We start from the raw sequence: 26802 nt of genomic DNA on the forward strand, positions 1-26802 counted from the left end.
GGAGAAGAAATTATTAAGAAGGAATTTCAGTTTTCTGGCTTAATCAGCTATGTAGATGCTATTCACTGAGGTGAAGGTGCTAGAGGAGAACTGAGTTGGGAAAAGATTATGAGTTTGGTTTTAAACATGTTAAATTTAACATGCTAGTGAGATACTCAAGTGGAGATCTGACTCTTCCCACTGTATATACCATGCAGTCTCCCAAAAAAAAAATATATATATATCAGTGATTATTTTAGAGATTGTTTTGTTATCTTTTTTTTGATTTCTGGTTTCATGGTTTTAGAAAATAAAGGAGTTCATACCAGCTCAAACTTGTTTAGTAGATGCCTTTGGAAAAAAGTCTAATTTGGTTTGCATTTCAAGAAAGAAGAAAGTGTTGGGTTTTGTTGAGGGCACAAAACATTTATTCTAGCTTTACATTGATGGCTTGGTTCTTGTCCCTGGATGCCCCAGCTTGGGGCTTGAGGCACTTGCTGTCCATGTGCCAGTGCTAAGGTGTCCAGAATGTGCTCAGCTACAGCATAGGTAAATGTTCTGCACATTGATCCAAGGATTTTATCTAATTAACAAAAACCCTGGCTGGTAAGTACATTTGACTGTCTCAGAGCCTCAGAGAAGCTGTCTGTTTATCGATTGTTGTATCATTTTGGCTGGATGGGAAGATATTAATGATGGCATCAGGGCAACCAAAACATCCAGCTCTCTTAACCAGTAAATATTTAAATGTCCTTGTGGTTTACAGTAGGTTGAAACTAAAGTTTATTCTAAACCAAAGGTCAGGGCTTCACTGGTATCACTCTTCTAATTTGATGCTTGTTGTGAGAGCTCCTTAAGATCATCACACTGTTTTTTGAATGCTAGGATGTAATGTGCACAGGCTTTTGAATAGTGGGATGTTAGAAGGCAGTGTAATGGAAAGAATAAAGGATTTTTAGAATGAGAAGACCTGGCTTCCACTTCTGACACAGCTATGAACTGGCTCTGGGACCCTTAGTAAATCATAGAACGTCCCTCTTTGAGTCTTTGTTTCCAGATCATGTTAATGGGGACCCCACTGAGAACTTTGAATACAGTCCCTAGTGTTCAACTCTGCAGAGAAAACTGAGTCTCTTTGGAAGGGTCCAGATTGCACACTGAAACACTAATTCAAGTGGACAGTTCCCAGGCAAGCAGTTCTTCAGAGTGGCCTGTACCTTTTTCTGAGGTGCGTGACTGGATCTTTGCTTACTTTCTCCCTGGTGATGGCAGGTAATTGGGGAAGGCTGGATTAGCAGCTTTTTCAGAACTTCATGGGTAGGTGGAAGCAGTCAGTCATCTGCATAGAAACCCAGCAGAGTCAGGTGGTTGGCCAACCCCCAGAGCACAGAATGGCCAAGGCCTACTGGGGTGGCTTGTAGGGAGGAGGGATGTCCCTGAAAGGGAGCCCAGCCCTGGGATGGAGCCTCTAGTGTTGGCCCTCCTGGTTCTTGGCTGTGTGGCCGTAGTGCCTAAACTTCCTCAGTGGCCTTACCTGTGAAGTATTGTTGATAATATTTGTCAGACCACCCTCCCAGGGTCTTATGAGAGTTCCAGGCAGGTGTGAACTCTTGTCTGGAAAATTACTTATCCTTTGGGTCATCAGTGTCATGTTTTCCTGGAAGGCTTCAAGTACCCTAGCCTTCCCAGTACCTGTAGGTCCCCATAACACCCGGAACTTCCTCTGTGACAGCACTTATCACCCCCTGTTGGGATAGGTCATCTATTTTCTTTCTCTCCCACAGTACTGTGAGCATTGCTGGTTTTCATTGCTGTTCATGTGAATAGTTAACACATACTTACTGAATATTTCAAAAGTGCTTTGTAAATGATAAAGAGTTAGGCAAATGTTAATAGTTATTGATAGTTATAATAAACCTGTAAAAGAGGACTGACCTCCCTTTGAAAAAATAATATAAAAATGAAGAATTAGCTCTTGTATTCAACAAGTAATACCTACTATGTGCTGGCACTGTGCTAAGCTCTGATAGATCAGTGGTAAGCCAAAAATACATAGAGGCATCACCTCATGGAGCTGGAAGCCTACTCAGATGTTGATCGTGCCGATGTGAAATTACAGCTGTGACAGATGCTGCAGGGGAGGGTAAAGAGAATCCTAGAGCCTCTGGTGGATTTCCTGTGGTCAAGGAAAGCTTCCCAGAGGAAGCTTGAGCTCTGGTGAGGAGTTAACCTAGGTGAGTGAAGAAGGGCAGAAGAGCTTTCCTGGCAGAAGGAACTTTTACTTACAGAGACCCGTGGAAGGAGGAACGATGGCAAGTGTGAAGGACTGGAAAGGGCAGGCACCGCAGTGTAGAGCGGGTGCCAGAATAAACATTAGAAGCCGTAGTAAGGAGCTTTGTGTTTGTTCTAACAGCAGTGGTAGCTGATTTGGTGGTGGTGGTGGGGCATGGGGTGGAAGGTTGACATGATCAACAACCATTCTGATTGTTGAGAAACATAAGGAACCAATCTGAGTGTTACCAGTCTGTGTGTTGCCAGCGTCTTTGGCACTGATCCAGCCACCACAGCAGGGTAAGTCGCAAAGCTGTAGGCCTCCAGGGCCCCGCAGCAGGGGCAGCAGTCAGGCTCTGTCTCCCCAACAGTATCGCTGTGGCCTGAGTGCCGCTGCTTGAAAATCCCAGCTCAGTCATGACCATAACACATGTCAGCATGGCTAGAACCAGTTAGATTTTTTTCCCAAGGAATTTTCCTAGAAACAATGGGAGAGAAATCCAAGAATACTGAAAATAGTCAAGCTAAATGTGTTTCTGGGCTTACAGTATTCACTTTAGCTTCTTGCTTCACAGTTCCTGCTCTGTCCCTGTCCTGTTTGAAAGCTTTCTCAGAAAAAAAATCTCACTTTTGAATTTTGAGGCTCTTTTACATCCTAGTTCCTTCCCTCCCCTCCCTTCTGAGCAGGAGTCCCAGGTCCAGAGTCTTCTTAAGGCAACAAGTGGTTCTCCCCTGTCACTCTGTCAGGGCGTCTGCCCAGGAGGCTCTCATATCATTGGCAGAAATCCCAGTGGTAAGGACTTTGAGATGGGAGAAAGCAAGGTTTCATTCCCAGCTGTGAGTCTGAGAAAACAAGGGTTGAATTCCAGCTGTGCCGTTTGTCAGCTCTGTGACCTTGGGAAGTTGCCTAACCACTTCTCGCCTAAAGTGAGATGATGATTGACCTACCTCACACCATTGCTGTGAGTACTAAATGAGAACATTAAATGACAGAAACTGCTTAGTGCTATGCCTAGTGCATACCAGATGCTCAGTGCATAGTAAGTTTTGTTACTAAGTGTTGATAATTACACCAGGTTTTTACCCCACAGCTAGAAAAATAAATTAAGGTAATGGATAGAATTTTCTGGATATTCAGTTGTTACCCTGTACATGTTTCTTAAACTTTTAGTGTGAGTATTCAGAGACCTCCCAGACTAATGAACACAAGGTAAATGAATATTAAGCGGGGCAAAAAAACACAGCCTATCATGCTTAGTTTTACTCTTTTTTTTTTAGAACTCACATATATTCAGAATTTTATTTACTTCTTATAGGATATTACTTTAATGACATTTTTTACACCTATAATTTTTATGTACTTTGTTACATGTAGTATAAAATATTATAAAATGATATTTTAGGGGCACCTGGCTGGCTTAGTCAGAAGAGTGTACAACTCTTGATCTTGGGGTTGTGAATTCGAGCCCCATGTTGGGTGTAGAGATTAGTTAAATAAATAAAACTTTTTCAAGAATCTTAAATAATATTTTAATAACATTGTTGAATATTATTGATAGTGGCTGATGTTTATAAAATGCCTTTTTTGGGGTGCCTGGGTGGCTCAGTCGGTTAAGCGTCCGACTTCAGCTCAGGTCATGATCTCACGGCTCCTGGGTTTGAGCCCCACGTTGGGCTCTGTGCTGACAGCTCAGAGCCTGGGGCCTGCTTCAGATTCTGCTCTGGCTCTCTCTCTGCCCCTTCCCCGCTTGTGCTCTGTCTCTCTGTCTCTAAAATAAAGAAACATTAAAAAAAAATTTTAAAAACCAAAAAACAAATGCTTTTTTTAAGGCAGTTATATGAGGCTTTAATCACTAAATCCTCACAGTCGTGCAGGTAATAATAGCCCTGCTTCACAGACAATGAAACAGAAATGCAGGTTGCTAGAGTAATCCACAGTGGCCCACTTGGAAGTTGCACACCACTTCATTTTCCAGATGAGGCGGCCTGAAGCAGAGAGAGGCTTGCTGGGGTCACAGTTTCCTCAGCACTCTTCCAGGCTCAGCGAGATGTTTTCTAGCTAGAGGAAGAACCATTTCTGTCCGCCTTATTGAGAGTCCACAAGGCTCCTGAAGAGAAACTGTCAAATCCAGATCCCTTACCTGTCCTCCCCTCTGCTCTTCACCCACACCCCTGCCTCCAGCCCCACGCTCCTGCCAGCCATGCCTGGCCCTTCCCTCCACCCCAAGAACCCCATTCCACTCAGACTTGGCTTCTCACTGTCCCAAACATGCAGCTTACTCATTCTACCTGGAAGCCTTTGCAGTGATTCCAGTTCACCCCTGTCCTGTCTGGATCCAACTGATGCTTCATCGCCCACCTCAAGCCCTTCTTCTTCCAGAAAGCTCACCCTCACTAATAATGATAGCTGTCATTTATTAAATACCCACTCCATGTGAGGCAGAGTACTAGATACTGTATATGTATTATTTTCATTTCTTGGTACGGTATTGCAAAAGCAGATTATGTTACATCCATTTTCCAGATGACAAAACTTGAGGCTCAGATTTAGTGCTTACTACCTCACAGCTAGTAAATAGCAGTGTGGTGATTTAAACTGAGGCCCACAGGAGTCCAAAGTATGCACTTCCCTTGCTTCAGTTCATTACTTGCTCTAGCCCATATTGAGCTTTCTTACCAGATTCCCACAGCCTTAAAGTCTGAGCCACACAATATCACGGTTAGTTTTCTCCTTGCCTCTCGTGCCTGTGTCTCCTCAACCAGGCTGTGCTGTCACAGCAAGGTGGATGACACCTCCTCCTGCCTCCACCGTAGCTAGTCACACAAGCTTGGCTGGGCACTCAGAAGGCACACAGTACAGATAGAGCCTTACTGGTTGATTGATTGGTTGAATGAAGCTCTGTTTATTCTCCAGAGGCTACCCAGCAGGAGGGTACAGCAGCTGGACAGGCTGACTGGTCTCCAGGATCCTCCATTCATGTGGATGGGAGGCCCAGGAAGGTTGCATAAGAATCCTCTCTGAGGCTGAGCTGAGGCTTCCATCTCAATGCCCTTTTGTTTGGGGGGGGGATAGCACCCAGGCCTCCCGGGAAGTCTGTGTGTTTGACCAGCTTTTGCAGATGGACAGTGAGCAGGGACAGGATATAAAGCACAAACAATTGTGGGAGGCCTCTGAATTCCCAGGGGTTCAGAGTCCAGCAGGCAGGGCAGGAGCCTTTCTAGGGCAAGTGACACTTAGTTATAGCCCCTGCATGGGTAGACTGGATCCAAGGCACTTTTTGTCTCTGGCCTCACTTCCTCTTCAGTATTCAAGTCCTTCTTTGGGTTTTCTTTTTTTTTCCCCTTCAAGGAGGTTTTCTGCTGGACAGCTCCTCTAGGTATGAGGCCCTCTCTACCTCCCAAAGGATGCACAAACTCTGGTTGAATAAGCATTCTTTTTTTTATTCTTTTCTTTTTCTTTTTGAGATATAATTCACATACCATAGAATTCACTCTTTTAAAGGGTGCAGTGGTTTTTGGTATATTTATAAGATTATGCAAGCATCACCACTGCCTCATTCCAGAACATTTTCATCACCCCCTCACCCCAAAAAAGATCCTGGTCCCATTGGCAGTCACTCCCTGTCACTCCCCCCAGAACCTGGCAACTACTGATCTACCTTCTGTCCCTGTGGATTTGCCTGTCTGGACATTTTCCATAAATGGAATCATACAACGTGGTCTTTGGGGACAAGCTTCTTTCATTTAGCGTAATGTTTTCAGGGTTCATCCATGTTGTAGCATGTATTGGTACTTCATTCTTTTTATTGCTAAATAATATTCCATGTATAGATATACCACATTTTATTTATCCTTTTTTCATCAGTTGATGGGTGTTTATGTTTTTACTTTTTGGCTGTTGTGAATAATGCTGCTGTGAACATTCATGTACAGGTTTTTATGTGGGTAGATACCTTGGGTATCTCTTGGGTAGATACCTACAAGTGGAACTGCTGCACAATAGGATAACTCTTATTATCCATTTGCCAGACTGTTTTCCAAAGTGGCTGCACCATTTTACATTCTTCCCAGCAATGTATGAGGGTTCTGACTTCTCTAGTCTTTTCAAAACTTGTTATTGTCTGTCTTTAATTATAGCCATCCTAGTATGTGTGAAGTGATATCCTATTGTAGTTTTGATTTTCATTTCCCTGATGGCTGATGATCCATCCATAGAGCATCTTTTCACATGCTTATTGGCCATTTGTATATCTGCTTTGGCATTTATTTTTATTTTATTTTATTAAAAAAAATTTTTTTTTTAACATTTTATTTATTTTTGAGACAGGGAGAGACAGAGCATGAACAGGGGAGGGTCAGAGAGAGGGAGACACAGAATCCGAAACAGGCTCCAGGCTCTGAGCTGTCAGCACAGAGCCCAACGCGGGGCTCGAACTCACGGACCGTGAGATCATGACCTGAGCCGAAGTCGGCCGCTCAACCGACTGAGCCACCCAGGCGCCCCTATTTTTATTTTTTATATTTTTTTGGCATTTATTTATTCTTAAGACCCCTTATAAGCATTATGCCCCATTTGGCATTGAGGAGGAGAATAAACATGCATCATGATGACTTTTGCCTTTCAAGAACTTGCAGTCTGGTAAGAGACTTGTAATTAGTATGTAAGAAAAGTTAAGGCTTCATAGAGAAGGTGGCATTTAGTCTGGGCCTGGAGATTCATAGTATTTGGGTACAAGGAGCTTGGTGGAAAGGTTTTCTGGGCATTTGGAGTAATGTAAGCAAAGGCACTCGGTAATTAGAAAAAACATTTATCTTGTGATGAATTCTGAAGCTGTATGTGTGAAAGCACTGGCATAGCACTTGACACATAGTGGGCTGTCATTATGTGTTAGCTTCCCCTGCAACTGCCCTTTAGTCCCTGCTCTGTCCTCCAGGACTGCGCAACTCTTTTCCTGTTCCAGACTTTAAAAAAAAATTTTTTTTTTGGTAACATTTATTTATTTTTGGGAGATAGAGTGCGAGTGGGGGAGTGGCAGAGAGAGAGAGGGAGACACAGAATCTGAAACAGGCGCCAGGCTCTGAGCTGTCAGCACAGCTGACAACCCAATGCAGGGCTCGAACTCAGGAATGGCGAGATCATAACCTAGGCCGAAGTCGGATGTTTAACTGACTGAGCCACCCAGGCGCCCCTCCAGACCTCTAAATATTAGGAGACAGAGCTCCAAGCCAAGTAAGACTTGGTTTCCTAAACTGTTTTCAAGTCTTCTCCCCATCCTAGTCATTTCCTAATGAAATGGCCACAAAGTTTTGGTGCCCTTTCTGAATTACAGTGTGGCATGACCACAGTTGTGAGGAACAGGGCAGTCATCCCTTTTGTCAGAGATTTTATGCTTCTATTAATATAGCCTGAGCTTGCACTAGCTTTTTTGGTAGCCGTGTTGTGCTCCTAGATTCTGTAAGCTTGCAGTCAGCCCAGCCTGCTGAGAACCAGGGCTTCCTGTACTTCTTTAACCTTTTGATTGGATTTGTTTAGCAAACTTGTTTTAACCTAAAGGCAAGACCACTTTTAAAAAAGTATCGTATTGCCATGTATTGCTACATGAGTATGAAAGTAGTGCTGCTAACGTGGAGATTACTGTGAGGAAGAAGGGATGGATTGGGCCTTTCTCATCTTGAGTCTAGGAGAAGAGGGTCTCTTCAATGGGAAAAGGTTCTAGAAAGCAGAACTAATCAAAGGGTATCTCCATCCTTCAGATCCCTCCTTTCCGTTTAAGTCTTTTCCTTCTTTGTCATTTTTTGTCAGTTGATTAGTCCCATCAGATTCCTGTGGTGTGCTGGCCCCAGGCTAAATGTGGGAAAGGAGGGAAGAAATGGGATATGTGCCCTGGAAGGCAGTGTGGTTCAGTAGGGAGAGGTCCCAGTCCCAAGCTGCCACTTACTGGCTAGTCATCTTAAGCAAGTCCTTAACTAGTCACAAGATCAGATGAGATCACGTCAGGTGCCTGATACATAGTAGGCTGCTCAAGAAGTGTGAGTTCTTTTGACTTCACCATTCAAGAGCTCTCCACATGAGGAGCCAAGTATGTTGTGTGCTCACTGACCCTGAGTGAGCAGAGCTCTCAGAGCACCTGCGATACTTAAAGCATTTATTTGTGTACTTGTCCCATTTCCGCAACCCCAATTCAGATGGGAGCTGCTTGTGGACAAGGTCCATGTCTGATTCATATCTGTACACTTAGTGCCCAGCACAGAGCCTGACTTGGAGAAGATGCTACCTAAGTTTTGTTACTGGAATGAACCTGAATTAATGTAGGCCAGTCTTTGCCTCCACCTGTCTAGGGAGTCAGGTATTGTGACTGACTTTGCACAGTCCAGTATTTACTGAAAAGCATGGGGTTCTGGAGCTTGGCACTAGTGGCTCAAGTGCCAGCCCTGTTGGAGAAGTCTGAGTCACTTCTGTGTCTCACTGCCATATTGTGACAAGCTATCTGGCAACCAGCCAGCTGCCCAGCTAGAGTCCTACTGTAGTGCCAGTAGGTGGCGCCGGTGGCCCTTTCCCACACTTCAGCTACCTAGACCTGCATTTCCATCTTGTCACCAAGTTACCAGGGCAGCTGTTGACTGGGACATACCCTATAGCCCTGGGCAGAGGTACCCAGATAAGGGTGCCCTGGGCCACCCTCTCCTCCTTATAGCCTTGTATTGTTGCTTTTCATGTTTTATTGCGTCCCAGCCTTAACACACACTGCTTGGGGAAACAGGGATATTTCCTTAAGAGGTTTCGAGGAGGGGCACCCAGGTGGCTCAGTCGGTTAAGCATCCGACTTCAGCTCAGGTCATGATGTCCCAGTCTATGAGTTTGAGCCCCGCATCAGGCTCTGTGCTGACAGCTCAGATCCTGGAGCCTGCTTCAGATTCTGTGTCTCCCTCTCTCTGCCCCTCCTCTGCTCATGCTCATGCTCTGTCTCTGTCTCAAAAATAAATAAAAACATTAAAAAAAAAATTTAAGGGGCATCTGGGTGGCTCAGTCGGTTGAGTGTCCTACTTCGGCTCAGGTCATGATCTTGTGGTCTGTGAGTTCAAGCCCTGCGTTGGGCTCTGTGCTGACAGCTCAGAGCCTGGAGCCTACTTCCAATTCTGTGTCTCCCTCTCTCTCTGCCCCTCCCCGGTTCGTGCTCTGTCTCTCTCTGTGTCAAAAATAAATAAACATTAAAAAAAATAATAAAAATAAAATTTAAAAGAGGATCCCAGGAGATCATTGGGGGAATCTGTGCTTCTGCCTGTCCTTTCTGGTGCAACTCATGTCTCTGCCTCCAGGAAGTTGTCCCTGTGGTTCTGTTGCTCTGACCTACCCTCACACAACACCTTCTCCAGGGTCCTTGCTTGTATTTTAGCTGTTTGCCAGGTGTGGAGCTGAACAGTGAATGCCTTGAAGGACACAGTGGAACTCAGCTCAGAGTTCTGTAATAACCAGTCTCATGGAAAGTTTGTGGAATGAATGGATGAATAATAGGAAATGGGTTCCTCAAAAAATCGTTACCCAAACTGAAAGACGTTCTACAAACAAATTAGCCTTCCTCTGTAAAAGTGTCAGAACTAAGAAAATCAAAGAAAGGCCCAGCAACTATTCTAGTGAAGGGAAACTGAAGACACTTGCAATGCCTGGTTCTAATATTGATTCTGGCTTACATCTGGATTACAGAGGGAAATTTCTATAAAGGACATTATTGGGATAATTGATGAAATTTGAATATTAGATAAAAACATTTTATCCATGCTAAGTGTTCCAAATTTGGTCATTATTGGTTAGTGGTTATGAAAGAGAATGACCTTGTACTTAGAAATATGTGCTGAAGTATTTGGGAGTAAAGGGGCACATAATGTCTGAAACTAACTTTCATATGGTCCAGGAAAAAAATAGAGAAAAGGAGAGGTGCTTGGGTGGCTCAGTTAGTTAAGTGGCCAACTTTGGCGCAGGTCGTGATCTTGCAGTTTGTGAGTTTGGGCTCCACATTGGGCTCTGTGCTGACAGCACAGAGCCTGGAACCTGCTTCAGATTCTGTGTCTCCCTCTTTCTCTGTCCCTTCCCCACTCGCGCTGTATGTCTCTCTCTCAAAAATAAATAAATATTTTTAAAAATATAAAAAATAGAGAAAAGGAATGGCTAAGGACAGGAGGCAAAATGTAACGAGAATCTGAGTGGAGGATGGATCTGAGTTTTTTTGTCCTATTTTTGTAACTGTTCTGTAAGCTTGAAATCATTTCAAAATAAAGTTTAAAAAAATCTGTGAGGGGCACCTGGGTGGCTCAGTTGGTTAAGTGTTCAATTCTTGATTTTGGTTCAGGTCATGATCTCATGGTTTGTGAGATCAAGCCCTGCATCAGGCTCTGCACTGACAGCATGGAGCCTACTTGGGATTCTCTCCTCTCTCTCTGCTCCTCCCCTCCTCAAAATAAATAAATAAACTTAAAAAAATCTGTGCACTTTAATGTGTGTCAAGTTTCTGCTTGAAACAGGGAGATGGGACAAAGAATGGTCACCCAGCATCGGACTTCATTCCATTTCATCTAGTACTATTCAGTGAGGGTCTGATCCAGCTCCTGTGCTGTGTGCTTTTGAACAAATGAAAACTTGTGGTAATGACAACTAACATTTGCAAAATGTAAGTGCTTTTGCATATGGTATTTCCTTTGCTCAAGCTCAGCACCCTTGTTAAGTAGGTCTGGCAGGCTGATAAGGTTAAGGTGACTGACTGAGGTTCAGAGAGGTTAACGTGACCTGCTATAGTCATGCAGCCTGGAAGAGACACATGCAGGTTCATATCCAAATTAGTCTAGTCTGAGGCTGATGCTTTCTGGACCTCCACATCTGTATCTGTACAAGGAAGGATTGGACTGATTAATCTCTGCCGATCATTTATTATGTCTAGAAATTTTAAAACTTTATATGATAGGAAATAACTAGTCAGGAAGCTTACAGGCACATTCTACACGTTTGTTGTAAGTGCTGCATAAGTGCCTGCCCTTCTCCCTCTCTGCCCACCTGCTTGCCTTTGGAGCAGTTTGGGTATGGCAGTGCTGGGGTGAGCCATATTCTTGGCAGAAAGAGCAACTAGAGAGTTTCCTAGAGGAAGGGTCCCATGCAGGGCCTTAAAGGAGAATGCTTTGTTCAAGTAGCAAATGCAGAAGATGCTAGAGAGGCCTCATGTCTGTGAAGTTAGAGCACCAGGATCCTACCTAAAGTCCACTGGCCCAGGCTGAGTTCTGAGAGCAGCCTTCTTCCTCCCTAGCCCTGCCCCTCTCAGCCCAGGCTTACTGGGTAGATAAGGCGCAGATGGAGGCTGTGTGTGTGGATTCTAGCCCCAGGCGCCTTGCCTCTGTTCAGACAGCCTGGCCTGGTGCTGTTATTACTGTAAACAGGACCTTCTGCGAGGCTCCAGCCAGAGTCCTGTTGCCCAGATAGTGATCATGATTGAGTCTGCATGGCTCACTGCTTCCAGGCCTCTGATGCAGGTGGGCCAGGGCTCCCTACCCTTCAGCCCCCCTTCCCAGCTGCAGCTGAGAGCCAGTTAATGTGAAGGATCCGGAAATCAGTTGGAACAATGCACGATTGAAGTTCAGTGGCCGCTTTGTATTGATTGGTTGTAAAGAAAGAGGAAGAAAAATCATGTGGTACCTCCCTCCCCTGAGTAGAAGAGCTGGTTAGCCAGAACAACTCAAAACTGCCCCCATATCCCTGTCTGGGACTGTCTGCCTCCTACAGACAGCAGCCGGAGGAGTTGTCTTTTCTTTGGAAGTCTTGCTGATGCCTGTGTCTGTCAGGAATCCACTTCTCAAATTTTGACATTATACGTAATTAGAATCCTAAGATTGTAGAACTGGCAGGGACTTGAGAAATCATTGAATTCACGTCCCCTATTTTACCACACAGAAAAGTGAGGCCCAGAGAGACTGATTTATCCAGGATCACACAGCTAGTTACTGAGAGAGCCATGACTAGAATCCATGGCCTCTAGCCCCAGGCCTGCATCTGAAGTATCCCAAGCCCTGAGCCTGAGAAGCCACACCCACATACTCCCACATATACACAGGAGCCTAAGTTCTTTGAAGAAGACAGGCCTAACCAATATATAACAGGTAACTTCCAACATAAGACAGGTATTGGTGAGAGATACATGTCAGGAAATGCTATATACATGTACTCATTCATTCAGCCCCTGAGCCTTGAGAGAGTGGCTGTGGTGCCAGCACAAGGAGTGAAGAGACAGGAGGGTCATGCTGACTGGAGGAGGGGGTGGGGGGACAAGGAAACTGATGTGTTTGGGGAGCGTGGGTGGCTTAGTCGGTTGAGTGTCTGACTTCAGCTCAGGTCATGATCTCATGGTATGTGGGTTCGAGCCCTGCATCAAGGCTTTGTGCTGACAGCTCAGAGCCTGGAGCCTACTTCTGATTCTGTTTCCCTCTCTCTCTCTCTCTGCCTCCCTCAAAAATAAACATTAAAAAAAAAAAAAAGGAAACCGATGTGCGATATAGGTTAGCTAGCATAGGCCAATGAGGCAGCATCAAGGCAGTCTTAGGGAAGGCTTCTTGGAGAAAAAAAGGGTAAGGGGCTTTTTCCCCCTAAGAAAGTTTTGTTTAAAAAAGAAAAGCAATAGTATGTTCATTGTTGCCAAAACAACAATAAAACTTAAAAGAATACAGAAGCACTCACAGCAGGAAGGGAAAGTTTAATACCCCCCACCCCCTTTCCCCCTTAACTGTTTCATGTTTGGTCCATAGCCTTCAGATCTCTCCTGGATTCCTGATATATCGGAGCAGCTTTGTTGTCCCCCTTGATTTGTTACTCTCCTATGGAAATCTTTACTTACTTACTATTTATTTATTTATTTAATTTATTTTTAATATAATTTATTGTCGAATTGGTTTCCATACAACACCCAGTGCTCATCCCAACAAGTGCCCTCCTCCCTGCTCATCATCCACTTTCCCCTCTCCCTCACCCCCCATCTACTCTTAGTTTGTTCTCAGTCCTTAAGAGTCTCTTATGGTTTGCCTCCTTTCCTATGGAAATCTTTTTTTTTTTTAATTTTTTTTAACGTTTATTTAATATATTATTGAGAGAGAGAGAGACAGAGCATGAGTGGGGGGGGTGGGGCAGAGAGAGAGGGAGACAGAATCCGAAACAGGCTCCAGGCTCTGAGCTGTCAGCACAGAGCCTGATGTGGGGCTCGAACCCACAAACCAGGAGATCATGACCTGAACTGGAGTAGGACGCTTAACCTACTGAGCCACCCAGGCGCCCCCCTATGGAGATGTTTAGGTCTTGGGCCAGGGTGCCCTTTTCTACTGCTGGCCCTTGCCTGGGGATTTGAGACTGCTTATTTATCATTTCACAGAAAATTTTGAGCACTTATGTTCCAAGTTCTGTGTACACCTTTCACATATCCTGGTTTACTCTTGTTAACTTCCTTACAATGGGGTAGATACTAATTGGGAAATGATAATAGTACAGGCCATTGTTCTCTTTGTCCAGTGCTTTATTTTTATTGCATGTCAGGTATTTTTACATATTTTGCATCATCGTTTCTTCATGGCACCCCTGTGTGACTTACGGAGTAGGGCCGCTGGGGTCCTCCATTTTTTTAACAGATGTGGAAACAGGCTTGTAGAGCAGTAGCTGTCACTCAGATGAGGGGACCAAGTGAAGTTCAGAGAGGCTAGGTCATGCATTCATTCACTGCTACCCACCCAGTAATGCTGGAGCATGCATGTGGACCAAGTCTATCCTGGTAATTCCCCTGCTCCACCATACTTCCTGAGAGCTGTGTGAGATCTGGGGTTCAACTCCTGACCGCTAGTGTGGCCTCCTTCCTGTCTGCTGCCCTGGGCCACCCCCAATTAGTGTCACCCACCACTGCTGTGCCAGGCAGGAGAGACCTAGTTCATTACGGAAGGGCCTTCCACAAGTCTGGACGGAGCCCAGAAAGGCCTGCAGTGCCCAACTCCTGGACAGAGGCTGCTCTGCCCTGAGTGGCAACCTGCATTAAGCATTCCACTCATCATCTCAGGGATGATGGAATCCTAACCTTTTCGGAGACACCGTGCTCTGTCACAAGCATTGCTCTTTTTAAAAGAGATTAATTCACTTGCCGCATTTTGTCCGTTGGTGAAAATCACAGGGGAGAGCAGGGGTGGCTTTCTCAGGCCTCAGAGGCCCTTTCAGCCACTCTCAGCAGGCAGCCACCCGCAAGCCCAGCTGGCCCGAAACTTTGAAATGACTGCCTACTGGGCATTCACTTGCAAAGGAACAAAATGAAATGGAGGAGACCTGGGTGTGTGAAATCCTAACTTTGAGCACAGAGGGGAAGTGGGGGAGGGGCCCCAGCCAGCTTTGAAGGAGGAAAAGTTGTTTGTAGCTGGGTTCACTTGTGATGGTTTGTAATGTTGGTACTGGTCCTGCCTTGAGTCACCGAGTGCCACCACTCCTTATGGAGTGCTACCACGTGGTATCTCTTTTAATCCTTACAGCCACCTTGCACAATAGAGATTAATATCCCCCGTGCCACAGCTAGTAAGTGAGAGAGCGCCCTTGGACTCCAGGGTCATTGCTTTTTTCATTACATCTGAGCCCCCAGAAGGCTGCAAAGAATGGTGCTCAGGCAGGATGCTGTGCAGGGCTCAAAAGCTGGAGTGTCGCTGAAGAACACCAAGATTTGCCTCCTAGGAATGAGTCTTCCAAGTTGGTGGAGCCCTTTCCTTCAGATTTCAGTGTCCCCTCCTGAAACCTGTAAGAGCCTATGAGGAGGCTAAAGCTTGGGATGAGATACCTTCCGTAGCTTGTTAGAGTAGGAGGCGCCAGCCCTGGAACTAGAGCCCAGGCTGCCTGACTGCTCTCTGCTCTTTTGGCTCTGTTCATTGACAGGATAGCAAGTTTAGAGAAGCCCTCTTTTCCAGCAGTCCTCCTCTTAGAAGAAAACCCTGCATTGTACAGAAAAAAGATAACCCCTAAATGCTGATGGCCATGTAACAAGTAGCTGACAATTGTTGCTAATCAGAGACATGCAAACTAAAACAATAATGTGAGATCCCTTTACACCTATTGGGCTTGCAGTCAGTAGGAAGCTGGCAACTGCCAAGTGTTGGCTGGGAGAGCAGGACACAGGAACATCCTGAAACCCAGGGATCTCACTGCAAGTACATGCCTCAGAAATACTCCTACTGGTCCAAAAGGGCACATGTTCTTGTTCTTTTTGTTTGTTTGTTTGTTTTGTTTAATGTTTATTTATTTTTGATAGAGAGGAGAGGGCCAGAGAGAGAGAGAGGGAGATAGAGAATTCCAAGCAGGCTTCACACTGTCAGCGCAAAGCTTGACACAGGGCTCGAACTCAGAAACCGTGAGATCGTGACCTGAGGCTAAATCAAGAGTCAGATACTTAGCCAGCTGAGCCACCCAGGCCCCCCACAAGAGGATGTTCTTTGAGCATTACTTTTGGTGGCTGGGAGATGGAGACTGCCTCAGTAGGTATCTCTGGGAGAGCAGAGAAGGAAAAAATCTGGTGAATGTGCCATTGAGAATTATATAGCAATTTTAAAAAATGGAATTGTATACTTGGCGGTGTGAGTTAATCTTAAAATGTATTATTTGTGAAAAAAAGTAATAAATACAACACGTGTGTGTGTGTACATATATAAAGAGAAAACACTGCTTGGCTCAGGCTTTGGAAAGCAAGAACCTCTGTCTTGTCTCCTTCCCAGGGGCCAGCATGCAGCTGGGCACAGAGTAGGTATGTACACATGTTTGTTGAATAAATGAAGAGAGGAGTGCCCAGAGCCAAGCTGAATGAATTACCCAGTCATCCTATGTGACCCTGTCTTAGAATCCCTGGGTATTGGCCAACCTGCCACTGCCAGTGTCAGACTACAACACTTCGTTCCATGAAAGAGGTGGAAGTAGGGTAAGGTGTTAGGTGGAAGCCACCCTGTATCGAACACCTGCTATGTGCCAGGTACTGGGCTAGGATCCCAGCAAATTAGAGGTTAGTGTCCCTATTTGATAGGTGAGAAAACTGAGACTCAGAGAATTGATTGGCCTAGGGTTATCTAGCTGGGCTAGAATGTGAATCCAGGTTTGATTTATTACAAAGTCCTTTTATTCATCCTTTTCATTACACCATACTCGGTCCTCAAGGGGCATGAGGAGGAGGCATCTCAGTCCTGTTTCTTCAGCCCTACTTCCAGATCAGAGCTGCTTCCAGAATTCTCAGGGCCCAGGCAGGGGAAAACGGCTCACTGTCCCACTGGAGACAGGAGGGATTCTGGCTGCACTGAGTTTTTCCTGGCCATGCCCCACTTTCTCATTTTCCTGCCCTGACTTGTCTCCCTTGTCTATGTTACAACAGCTCCCAAACTGTCTTTTGTCCCCACTTTCTACTCTCTCCCCTTTCAGAGTCAGCTTGCTTAAGCTATCAGGTTAATTTTATAATTTCTTTTACACAGAAACCTTCAGTGACAACCCTTTTGCCTGTGGTAAGAGTCTTAAGGAATGCCAAATAGGTTTCTTCTCTGTTGCCGGCTTTAGCTGATCAATGATGCCTGATTAGAACGAGGGTTGAAAAGGATTCTGAGGCTTGTTCAAAGGCTCCACAGAAAAAACTTCCGGGAGAGATTCATGATTTCTGACTTAGATGCAGAAGGCAGGACAGTAGCATGCATGCCAGGCATTTGTCAACTCTTGAAGTTGGGTTTGTAACCTAGGATCTTTTTTTGATTTCATGAAGACCTGTGAACTCCTGGACATTGAAAAAAAAAAATCTTTTTTTTGAGTACCTGTGCTCTTGTGCACTTTTCTGGAGAGAATCGTCAGCTTTGGTCATATTCTCAAAGAAGCCTATGTCTCAAAAGAGATTTACGCCCACTGCCTTGGCCCTGTGTCTTGACTTTAGAGGCTCTGTTGTAGGCCCTGCATACCTTGGCAGCTGCCTGTTTCTCTGCCAAGAACCGTCACCTGGATGGATCTACTTGATGATTTCCAAATATACCTTCCCATTGCTTCCCTGTGTCCTGATAGTGTCTTGTTCCTTTTGTCTTGACTGTTGTGCACTTCCTCCCTTGTCTCTAAACTGTTTCCATTCTTCAAGGCACAGTTCAGGCTTTTCCTTCAGAAACCTCTTTGATTTGCTTCGGCTGGTCCTGATTTTCTGGCCTTCTGTACTGAGGACCAGATAAATGAAGCCATCCTATCAGAATCAGAGTTAGGATCAGAACCCCAGGCTCTAAACTCTCATACCCATGCACTTTCCACAGCACCTGCTAAACCAGGGAAGGTTTTGTAAGTTAGGAAGGAGGTTTTGTGCAAAGAGATTTTTGTCTCACAGGGTTCTTACTCTCTTCAATATTCTTGGCCATAGAAAATTGTTCCTGCATAAAAAAGGCTTAACTCTGTGGTAAAGAGGCCCAGGAGTTTCACCGGAAGAAATCCTCCAAATTAGAGATCAGAGATGAGTGACTTCCCAATCTCCTCTTCAACACTCTTCCCTCAGATTTTGTGCCCAGTCATGCTGCCTTCTCTTCTGGGGGAGAGGCTTTAGCCTCTGCCTCATGCACTCCTTCCTCTCCTTTGACCTCATTTGTCGGGCTAACTCTCTGGCATCACATCCTCAGGAAGGGCTTCCAGGTCACTAAGACTGGATTAGGTCTCCTGGGTGTGCACCTGTAGCCTGTGCTCCCCATTCACAGCGCTCCTCTGATGCATGCTTATGTCCTTGCTGGCCTGTCTTCTCCCCTGTGTCATCACGGGCCAAGTGAATACATACTTGATATGGCTTTTCCTCCCAAGCCTTCATCACCTGCTTACTTCAGCAGCACAGAGCTTTTATTTGGCTTGGTCCAGAGGAGCAGTGACTGCAGATTGTGGCACAAGAATGGCACTAGGACTCAATTCTAAGCCTCCAGACTCTCTGCAGGTGCCCTTTCATTTGCTCCCCTCTAAAGAGTCCTCCAAACACCCTCCCACCCAGTCCTCATAAGCAGATCCTGCCTTGTTGGTGAATTGCTCTTGCCTTTTGGTCCCCCTCTCTCCTGGTCTCCTGTAGCACTTCTGGTGGAAAACTATACGCTGCAGGCTTTGATTTCCTGCTGTCCTGAGTCTTCCCTCCACAACTATGTCATTTGCTCTCTAGGGTACGCCTGTGTCTTCTCACCCCCATCCCAGAATCTAGCACAGGACCAGGCACGTATGGTGATTGCTAAAATCAGTTGAGTATCTTGTCTTCCATGTGCCATGGCGTCAGGTTCAGTTTGGAGGAAGGGTGGTGAGGCGAGAAGGGTTCCAGCTCTAGAGCCTTTATCAGCCTGAACTTCAGTCACTGATCACTCCTTAGCTAGCTTTGTGACCTTCAGCGAGTCATATCACCTCACTGAGCCTGTTACCTCATCCATGAGAAGAGGAGGTTAGCGTCAGTTCCTTAAGCGTCTATGAAGAGCAAATGAGAGCAGGTGTGTCAAGTTCTGAAGGCAGTTCCTGCTTATAGTAGGTGTCCAGTAAGAGGTTGATTCTGTTTACTCCCTTCTCTCTGTCCACCCCCACATTGTAGAGCCCCCTGTTCCCAGGACCCGGAATTCAGGATTTTAGTGATATATATAAAACTGTGTTTGTTAGTTTATCCAGCAACTATTGAGCTCTTACTATGTGTTAGGCACTGGCATAGAGAGTCAGGCTTGTGTGGACTCTCCTAGAAACCTAATGTAGCATTTCTTTCTTTTTTTTTGGTAATATTTATCTATTTTTGAGAGAGAGAGAGAGAGACAGACAGAGCACAGTTGGGGGAGGGGCAGAGAGAGAGAGAGGGAGACACAGAATCTGAAGGAGGCTCCAGACTCTGAGCTGTTAGCTAGCACAGAGCTGCCGCAGGGCTCAAACTCATGAGCTGCGAGGTCATGACCTGAGTCAAAGTTGGAAGCTTAACCTACTGAGCTACTCAGGCACCCCAGTCTAGCATTTCTAGCATTCTTTCCATGTTTCCTTGGGTTTGAGATTTTGAATTTCCAAATAACCACCATACAGAGAAACTTGAGTGTGATCCTTTTGCAAACTGGCACTTACCTAGATAAGCAGTGTCATTGGGCATTCAGTGCTAAGCATGGGGAAATTCTAAGGATGGGAAACAGATCTGTGGATTGGATGAGCTAAGGAAGCCTTCTCGGGGGACCTCTCAAGCCAGGATTGTATTCCATACCATGGAAGTAGGATTAGAATAGGCAAAGAATCAGGGAGAGAGCATTGGACCAAGGTAGTGGACCAAGGTAGTGGGAGTGTCAGGGTATTAAGATAGAGAAGGCACATTCTTTCCTCAGAAGGCTGGAAGGATAACAGCAGGGGTCAGACTGATTAAGGGAAGAAGGAGAGGGGTAAGGGATCCCTGGGGAAGGGGGGGGAGACTGGCCAGAGGAGCTAGAGTGGGTACTTAGTTCTCAAAGGCCTCTGACTGTTTCCAGATTCATGTAGCCTCCCTATTTGTTGACCGTCTCATTTCTTCCACTCTTACGTCCATGATATGCCATACACTGAAAATATTTCTCTCTTTCTAGGCTCTTGTCAGAAGGTGCAGATGTCAATGCAAGGCACAGACTTGGGTGGACAGCACTCATGGTGGCAGCCATCAGCCGAAACGACAGGTGAGAGATCTCCTTCCACACAGGGCTCCCTTAGCCAGATCCCTGCAGACCACATTCCAGAACCCTCTTCCACCCTTGCTTGTCTCCCTGCTGTTTTCTCCAGAGGCAGGGTGGTGGACTAAGGAGAAGGTCAGGTCTACACCTTGTGCAGTGGAAAGTATAGAAGATGTGGAGAGGGAAGAATATAACTCTGGATCCTAGCTCCATCTTTCATTGGCTTTGTGACATTAGGCATGTCATTTGCATTGTTGAAGTCACGAAATGTTTGGAAGTGTGTTAAGTGGTTGAAGGTACACATTTGAGTTACCTATGTTTTCTTATTCCACCATCTGTCCATGTGAGGAATCTGTAGTCACAGTAAGGGCCCCGCTAGGCTATTTCTTTGGAGGTTCTGATGGAAACTAGGGAAGGCCGGGGACATTCTCCCTCCCATTGGAGGCCGTGTTCTTTTCCTGCCCGCTCCCCCATTTCCTCAAGGGATAGCTGTTTTGTAAAGACTGAAATAGTCCCCTGTGTGTAGAGAATTACTTCAGTTCTCACAACTGACACAAGATAGGTAGGTAGGTAGGTAGGTAAGTAGGTAGGTAGGTGGTGGATGGATGGATTTCTTATTTTGTAGCTGAGAAAACTGAAGCCCAAAGAGATAAGGTGATTTGTCTGAGATCACACAGACGAGTTAGAGCCTGGTCTGGCTGCCTGCAAAGTTTGTGTGTTTTACTTTACCTCATTGCTGCCAGATCCTGGGCTAGTGCTGTATACTGCCTCTCCATCCCAGTCTCTAGCTGTAATTATGCAAAAGAATTGATTAAAAAGGAGCAAAAAGAAATGCTTTCAAAAAAAGCAGACTGGGCACTTAAGTAGCAGCCACTGAAATTGATAGTTTGAGTTACCAGTTTTAATTTTTCCTTTAAGCAGATCATTAAGGCTTTTGTCTGCCGTACTGGCCTCCTTTGGAAGGATCATAAATGTGGTGGAAACCAACAAAACGGATTTTCTAATATAAAGATGGCAGTGCTTCAGACTGGCTGAGAGACTTAGCTATATGTGAGATAGGTCTCTCCTCGCTGCTCCTCTGTCCTGAACTTGTTTCTCAGAATTCCATTTCCTTATTTGCCACTTAAGCTCCAAGCCCTTAAAAGAAAACTTGGTGTGGGGCGCCTGGGTGGCTCAGTCAGTTGAGCATCCGACTTTGGCTCAGGTCATGATGTCATGGCACGTGAGTTGGAGCCCCGTGTCAGGCTCTGTGCTGACAGGTCAGAGCCTGGAGCCTGCTTCCGATTCTTTGTCTCCCTCTCTCTCTCTGTCCCTCCCCTGCTCGCACTCTTTGTCTCTCTGTCTCAAAAATAAACATTAAAAAAATAAAAAAAGAAAAAAGAAAACTTGATGTAAATAGGCTTTGCAGTTGAGAGTCCTGGAATCCAGTCCTGGTTCTGACCCTTCGTTGAATTTAAGAATTCTGTGGGCACTCTATTTCTTCATCTGAAATCATTTATTTTTACAAACATTTGGTAAACGTCTACTCTGAGCCACACTCTGTGCTCAGCATTGGAGAATCAGAGACCTTGGGAGCTCAAGGTCCAATGTGAAAAAGAATGGCAGGTAGAGAGACAGAGTGTAGTGTAATCAATGATGTCAGAGCCATGTGGACAGGAAATTATCAAAGCAGAGGTTAGGAGAGGACTGACTCTGTGAGCAGGGTAGATTCTTGCTATATTTTTGTGAGAACCCAGTGAGATAGTGTTTGTGCTACCTGTTACAAATGGTGAGTTGTTATTCTCTGTTGCCCATATTAGATGTCTCTACACATAAACACATGTGTTTATTCTACCAGTGATACTCCATCCACCACCACCTCCACCCCACCCACCAGTTTTCTTTCCCAGCTTGCAAGTATCTCCATTCACAAGAGATAGCAGGTGGTGGAGAAAAGAGAAGGGAGTGTGTGCCCTTCTTTACATAGTATTTTCAGCGCTGAGACAGAATAGGAAATAACACTATACTTAAGAGTACTGTCAATCAGTGAGCAGATAGCTGGTAGATGTGCTTTGGGGACATTTCTCTCTAAATCTAACGAGTTGTTGGCTTAACTGATTGTCCTGTCTTTATCCAGGGCCATTAGCAAATCAGCGTTGCTTGTTGAGTGAAGTGACAGTGTTGGCTAGTATTTACTTGTTTTGGTTCCTAGGACTAATTATTGGTGTTTTAAACATCCATTTTGTTGGATGTTTGGTGTTTAAACATCCTCTTCCTTCCAGGGCCCAGGGACAGATTTTTATTGCAAATAGCAAACTTAGGTTAATTTATTCATATCATATATATACACATATATACATTATATATATAACATATATACATTACACATATATATACACATTATATACATATACATACATACATACATATGTACATACATACATATATATATGTGTATATATATACACATTATATATATACACATATACATATATACACTATATATACACATTATATACATATACATACATACATATGTACATACATACATATGTATATACACATATATATACATATTATATATATATATATTACACATATATATACACATATATACACAATATATATGCACATATATATACATATATATGTATACATATACATATATATTACAGATATATACATATATGTATGTATGTACATATGTATATATGTATATATATGTATACATATACATATATATCTGCAATATATATATATATATACATATATATGTGTATATATATATATATTTGGCACCTACTGTTTGCCAGTCACTGTTCTTGACAAAGATTCCTGTCCTCACAGAGCATATTTCTTTTTTTTTTTTTTTCCCACAGAGCATATTTCTATACTAGTGGTCCCTGCGTAGAGAGAGGCAGAAACAGACAATAAATAATAAATATAATACATAAGTAAACTACATACCTTATTAGAAGGTAAGAAGTGCTATAGAAAAGGAAAAATTGGGGTGCCTGGGTGGCTCAGTCAGTTGAGCGTCTGACTTCAGCTCAGGTCATGATCTCACAGTTTGTGGGTTTGAGCCCCGCATTGGGCTCTGTGCTGATAGCTCGGAGCCTGGAGACTACTTCGGATTCTGTGTCTCCCTCTCTCTCTGCCCCTCCCCCGCTTGTGCTCTGTGTCTCTCTCTCTCTTTCTCTCAAAAATGAATAAATGTGAAAAGAAAAGGAAAGGAAAAATAGGAGCACCTATGTGGCTCAGTTGGTTGAGTCTGACTCTTGTTTTCAGTTCAGGTCATGATCCCAGGGTATTGGGATCTAGCCCTGCATCAGGCTCCATGCTGAGTATGGAGCCTGCATGGGATTCTCTCTTTCTCCCTCTGCCCCTCTCCCCCACTTGCCCTCTCTCTAAAATTAAAACTTTAAAAAAAAAGAGAGAGAGAGAGAGAGAAAGGAAAAATGGAACCTGATAAAAAGGAATGCCAGGAGTACCTTGGTCAGAGTGAGTAGGCCTCATTGGTAAAGTGCCGTGGGGGGTGGTCTTGAGAGATGATCATGTTTATGCCAGCACAGTCTGCCAGTAAGTTTCTCCTGATTAGAAGTGTGCTGATCCTCATTTCATCAATCACCAAGCCCTTCTGGAATCAGGCCTGAAATACCACCACCTTTCAATTGGATTTGGATGAAAGGAGGGTAGAGGAACTGCACATTTTGATTCCAAGCTGAGAGCAGAGAACCTTCACCTCCTTTAGATGTTGGCAGCTTGCAAGCTCAAGGGAGAGAGGTCCTAAGACCATCTGATCATTTCACCTCAACTGCCGTTAGTGAGTGCCTGCTTCATACCTTACATCCTTCGGGATAGATCACAATAGTGTCTATCCTTAAGGAGATTAACATCTTGTGAACTGTTATTTATGTATGTATTTGTCTTTTAACTTAATTTTGAATAGTAAAGATAGTCCTATCTTATTTAATTTTGAATAGAAAATACAGTACTGTAGCACAAAATTTTTGAAGTATGTATGGGAACTTAATTTATAATTTATTCTCACCTTTTATTTCCAAAAGGGTTTGCAGTGACTCAAATTAAAATACAAATATAAATGTACACGGGAGAGTTAAAACTGGATCAGAAATCATATTGGTAAAAGGAAAGATAATTGTATCAGGATTGAACGAGAGATTTTCTTTTCTGAAAATAGGTTTATTGTTTTTGTAAAAATAATATGGAGAAGAAAGTAGCAGTCAAATAAATTCCCTCTGTCTAGAGATTGATCTGTGTGTGTGTGTGTGTGTGTGTGTGTGTGTAATTTTATATAAATGGGACGATGCTGTACTCACTGCAAATCAGGTAATTAGTGGAATTAAGTATTAATTTAGATTGAAGTTTCCTGACGAACAAGGCAAAAAAGGGATACAGAGAGTTTGGTTCATCAGGAAGGAGGAACTTTGTTCTGGCACCCCTTTATACTATCATTTTATGTATCCAGCAAACATTTTTTAAAACTATACTGTGTCTGGTGCTGATGTGTTAGGCTGTGAGGGGATTCAGATAATAAGCATCACAGCCTTTGCCTTAAGAAGCTTACTCAGACTGCTGACATCAAGGATGCAAGTAATGTGATGGCCTTTGTTTTCAGTAGCCGTTCTGCCAAAGATTTACCAACATTCTACTAGGATGATCCTTTTGCCAGCCCTAGTAACAGCTTGGGTGTACTAGCGACTTGAGGAGCAGTCGCTGGGGGCTGACCCCTTTTCCACAATGAGACCTTCATAAGCCTCATGCCACAGGCACTTGTTTAGCCTGAGTCTGGGTGCCTCATTCTGTGTTGCACTTTGACCCAACCCAACTAAAGGCTAAGCCACAGGGTCCCAGGATGATCACTGTGACTTAGCATAGCCTTCACCAGCTCGTGCAAATATACCCAGCCTTCAGCTAAATTCAATTAGTTTTTCTTTAAGAAGGGAAAGAAATCCAATTTTACCAAACATGGACAGACGGTGGAAGGCACTTTGATGTTACAACCTCTCAGTGATGCTTTACTTAGTCACAAGTTCATAAGCAAGAAGGCTTAATTACTTGGGAAAACACAGGATTAAAACTGGATACAATGGCTGAGTATCCGCTCTTGGGCGACTTGATTCGAACCCATGTACCCAGTTCGTGTGTGGTGCGAACTTTGATGTGTGCTATGACAAGCTGAAAGTCATGACCCCCTCAGGGAAGCTCCTTCACATGGCGTTTGCAGGATGTGTAGGCGGAGAGGCAGGGCCTGCCCGGCCTGTTTGCTCAACTTTGATGTCCAAGCAGCCACAGGCCCCACTGTTTGCTCTTTCACTGAAGGATGCATTGGGAGCCTCCTACCTTTCCCAGTGGACAATGGCCAGCAGTGGAGTGTGACGACTGTTGACCATTCCAGGAGCCTGGTGGACCAGAACAGGGCTTTAGGAGGTGCAGAGCCTGGGGGGCCAAAAGCTGTTTATAGAACAGTCATTTCTCCAGATGTAGCTTTCCTTAAAGCCTAGTGTTGGTTAGGTGCTTATTGTGGAGGTAAAAATAGTCTCCTGAGTTTTAGCAGTTACCAACTACTGCTTGGCCCTCTGTCCAGTGTCACTAAAGTATTTGTAAAATGAAGGTATAAGTCTGTCCTGTTTACTTCATCAGTGTTTACGTGCAAGGGATAGCGGTGTGATGGAAATACGGTATGATTTAGATCCTTATAGTTTTTAATGACTTAAAACACATGTCTGATAAAAGGAATAGTGTCCAGAAGATACAAAGAAGTGTTACAAATCAACAGTAAAAAGACAACCCAATTTTTAAAAAATGGGCAAAAGATTTGAGCAGACATTAGCCAAAGAAGAGATGGATGGCAAATAAGCACATGAAAAGATACTCAGCATTCATCATTTAGGGAAATGTGAGTTAAAATCACAAGGAGAAACCACTGTATACCTGCTAGAATGGCTAAAGTTTAGAAAACCTGACGGTACCAAGTGCTGACAAGGATGCAGAACAACTGCCATCATTGCTGATAGGAATGCATTATGCTATAAACCACTTTGGCAGTCTCTCATAAAGGCAAAACATATATTACCATCTAGCCCAGCAAAACCAACTCTTATACCAACTTTGTCCGTGAGATATAGAAACATGAATCTTGGGGGCGTCTGGGTGGCTCAGTCAGGTAAGCATCTGACTTTGGCTCAGTTCATGATCTTGCAGTTAGTGAGTTTGAGCCCCGCATTGAGCTCTGCGCTGTCAGTGTGGAGCCTGCTTCAGATCCTCTGTCTCCCTCTCTCTGCCCCTCCTCTGTAAATATGTTTTAAATATGTTTAAATAAACATTTAAAAAGATTAAAAACAAAAACAAAAATCTTCAAAAAGACATTGATAGTAGTTTATTCATAATTGCCCCAAACTGGAAATCATCCAAATGTCTATCAACTGGTGAATGGACAAATTATGGTACATCCATACAGCGGACCACTATTCTGCAGTTAAAAAAAAAAAAAAATTACACGTGCAACAACAGGGACAAATATTAAAAGCCTTATGCTAAGCTAAAGCCAGACACAAAAAACTAGCTATGATATAATTCCATTTATAGGATGATCTGGGAAAGGCAGTACTGTAGGGACAGAAATCAGGTTAGTGGCTGCTAGGGTTTAGGAGTAGGAGGAAGGGCTCAAAGGAACTTTTGGGTGATGGAAATATTCTAAATCTGGATTGAACAATCAAAACTCATCAAATTGTACATCTTAAAAGGGTGAATTTTACTGTGAGTAAATGATACTTCAGTAAATTGACTTAAAAAAAACTTTTTAAAAAAGTCATCATCCCGGGGCACCTGAGTGGTTCAGTTGGCTGAGCGTCCAACTTTGGCTTAGGTCATGGTCTCACAGTT

General features: G+C 44.2%; 1 protein-coding gene across 2 annotated transcripts in view; it reads left to right on the forward strand.

Moving 5' to 3' along the window:
- Positions 1-26802, forward strand: part of CLPB (ClpB family mitochondrial disaggregase) — a 143494-nt gene that overhangs the window by 9995 nt on the left and 106697 nt on the right. For both annotated transcript variants that reach the window (XM_058687880.1, XM_058687881.1), the window contains exon 3: positions 19837-19923. In XM_058687880.1, the coding sequence (XP_058543863.1) occupies positions 19837-19923 (87 nt within the window). The remainder of the gene's footprint in view (positions 1-19836; positions 19924-26802) is intronic.

Source organism: Neofelis nebulosa, chromosome 10 (assembly GCF_028018385.1).
Source record: "Neofelis nebulosa isolate mNeoNeb1 chromosome 10, mNeoNeb1.pri, whole genome shotgun sequence".
Classification (NCBI taxonomy): Eukaryota; Metazoa; Chordata; class Mammalia; order Carnivora; family Felidae; genus Neofelis; species Neofelis nebulosa.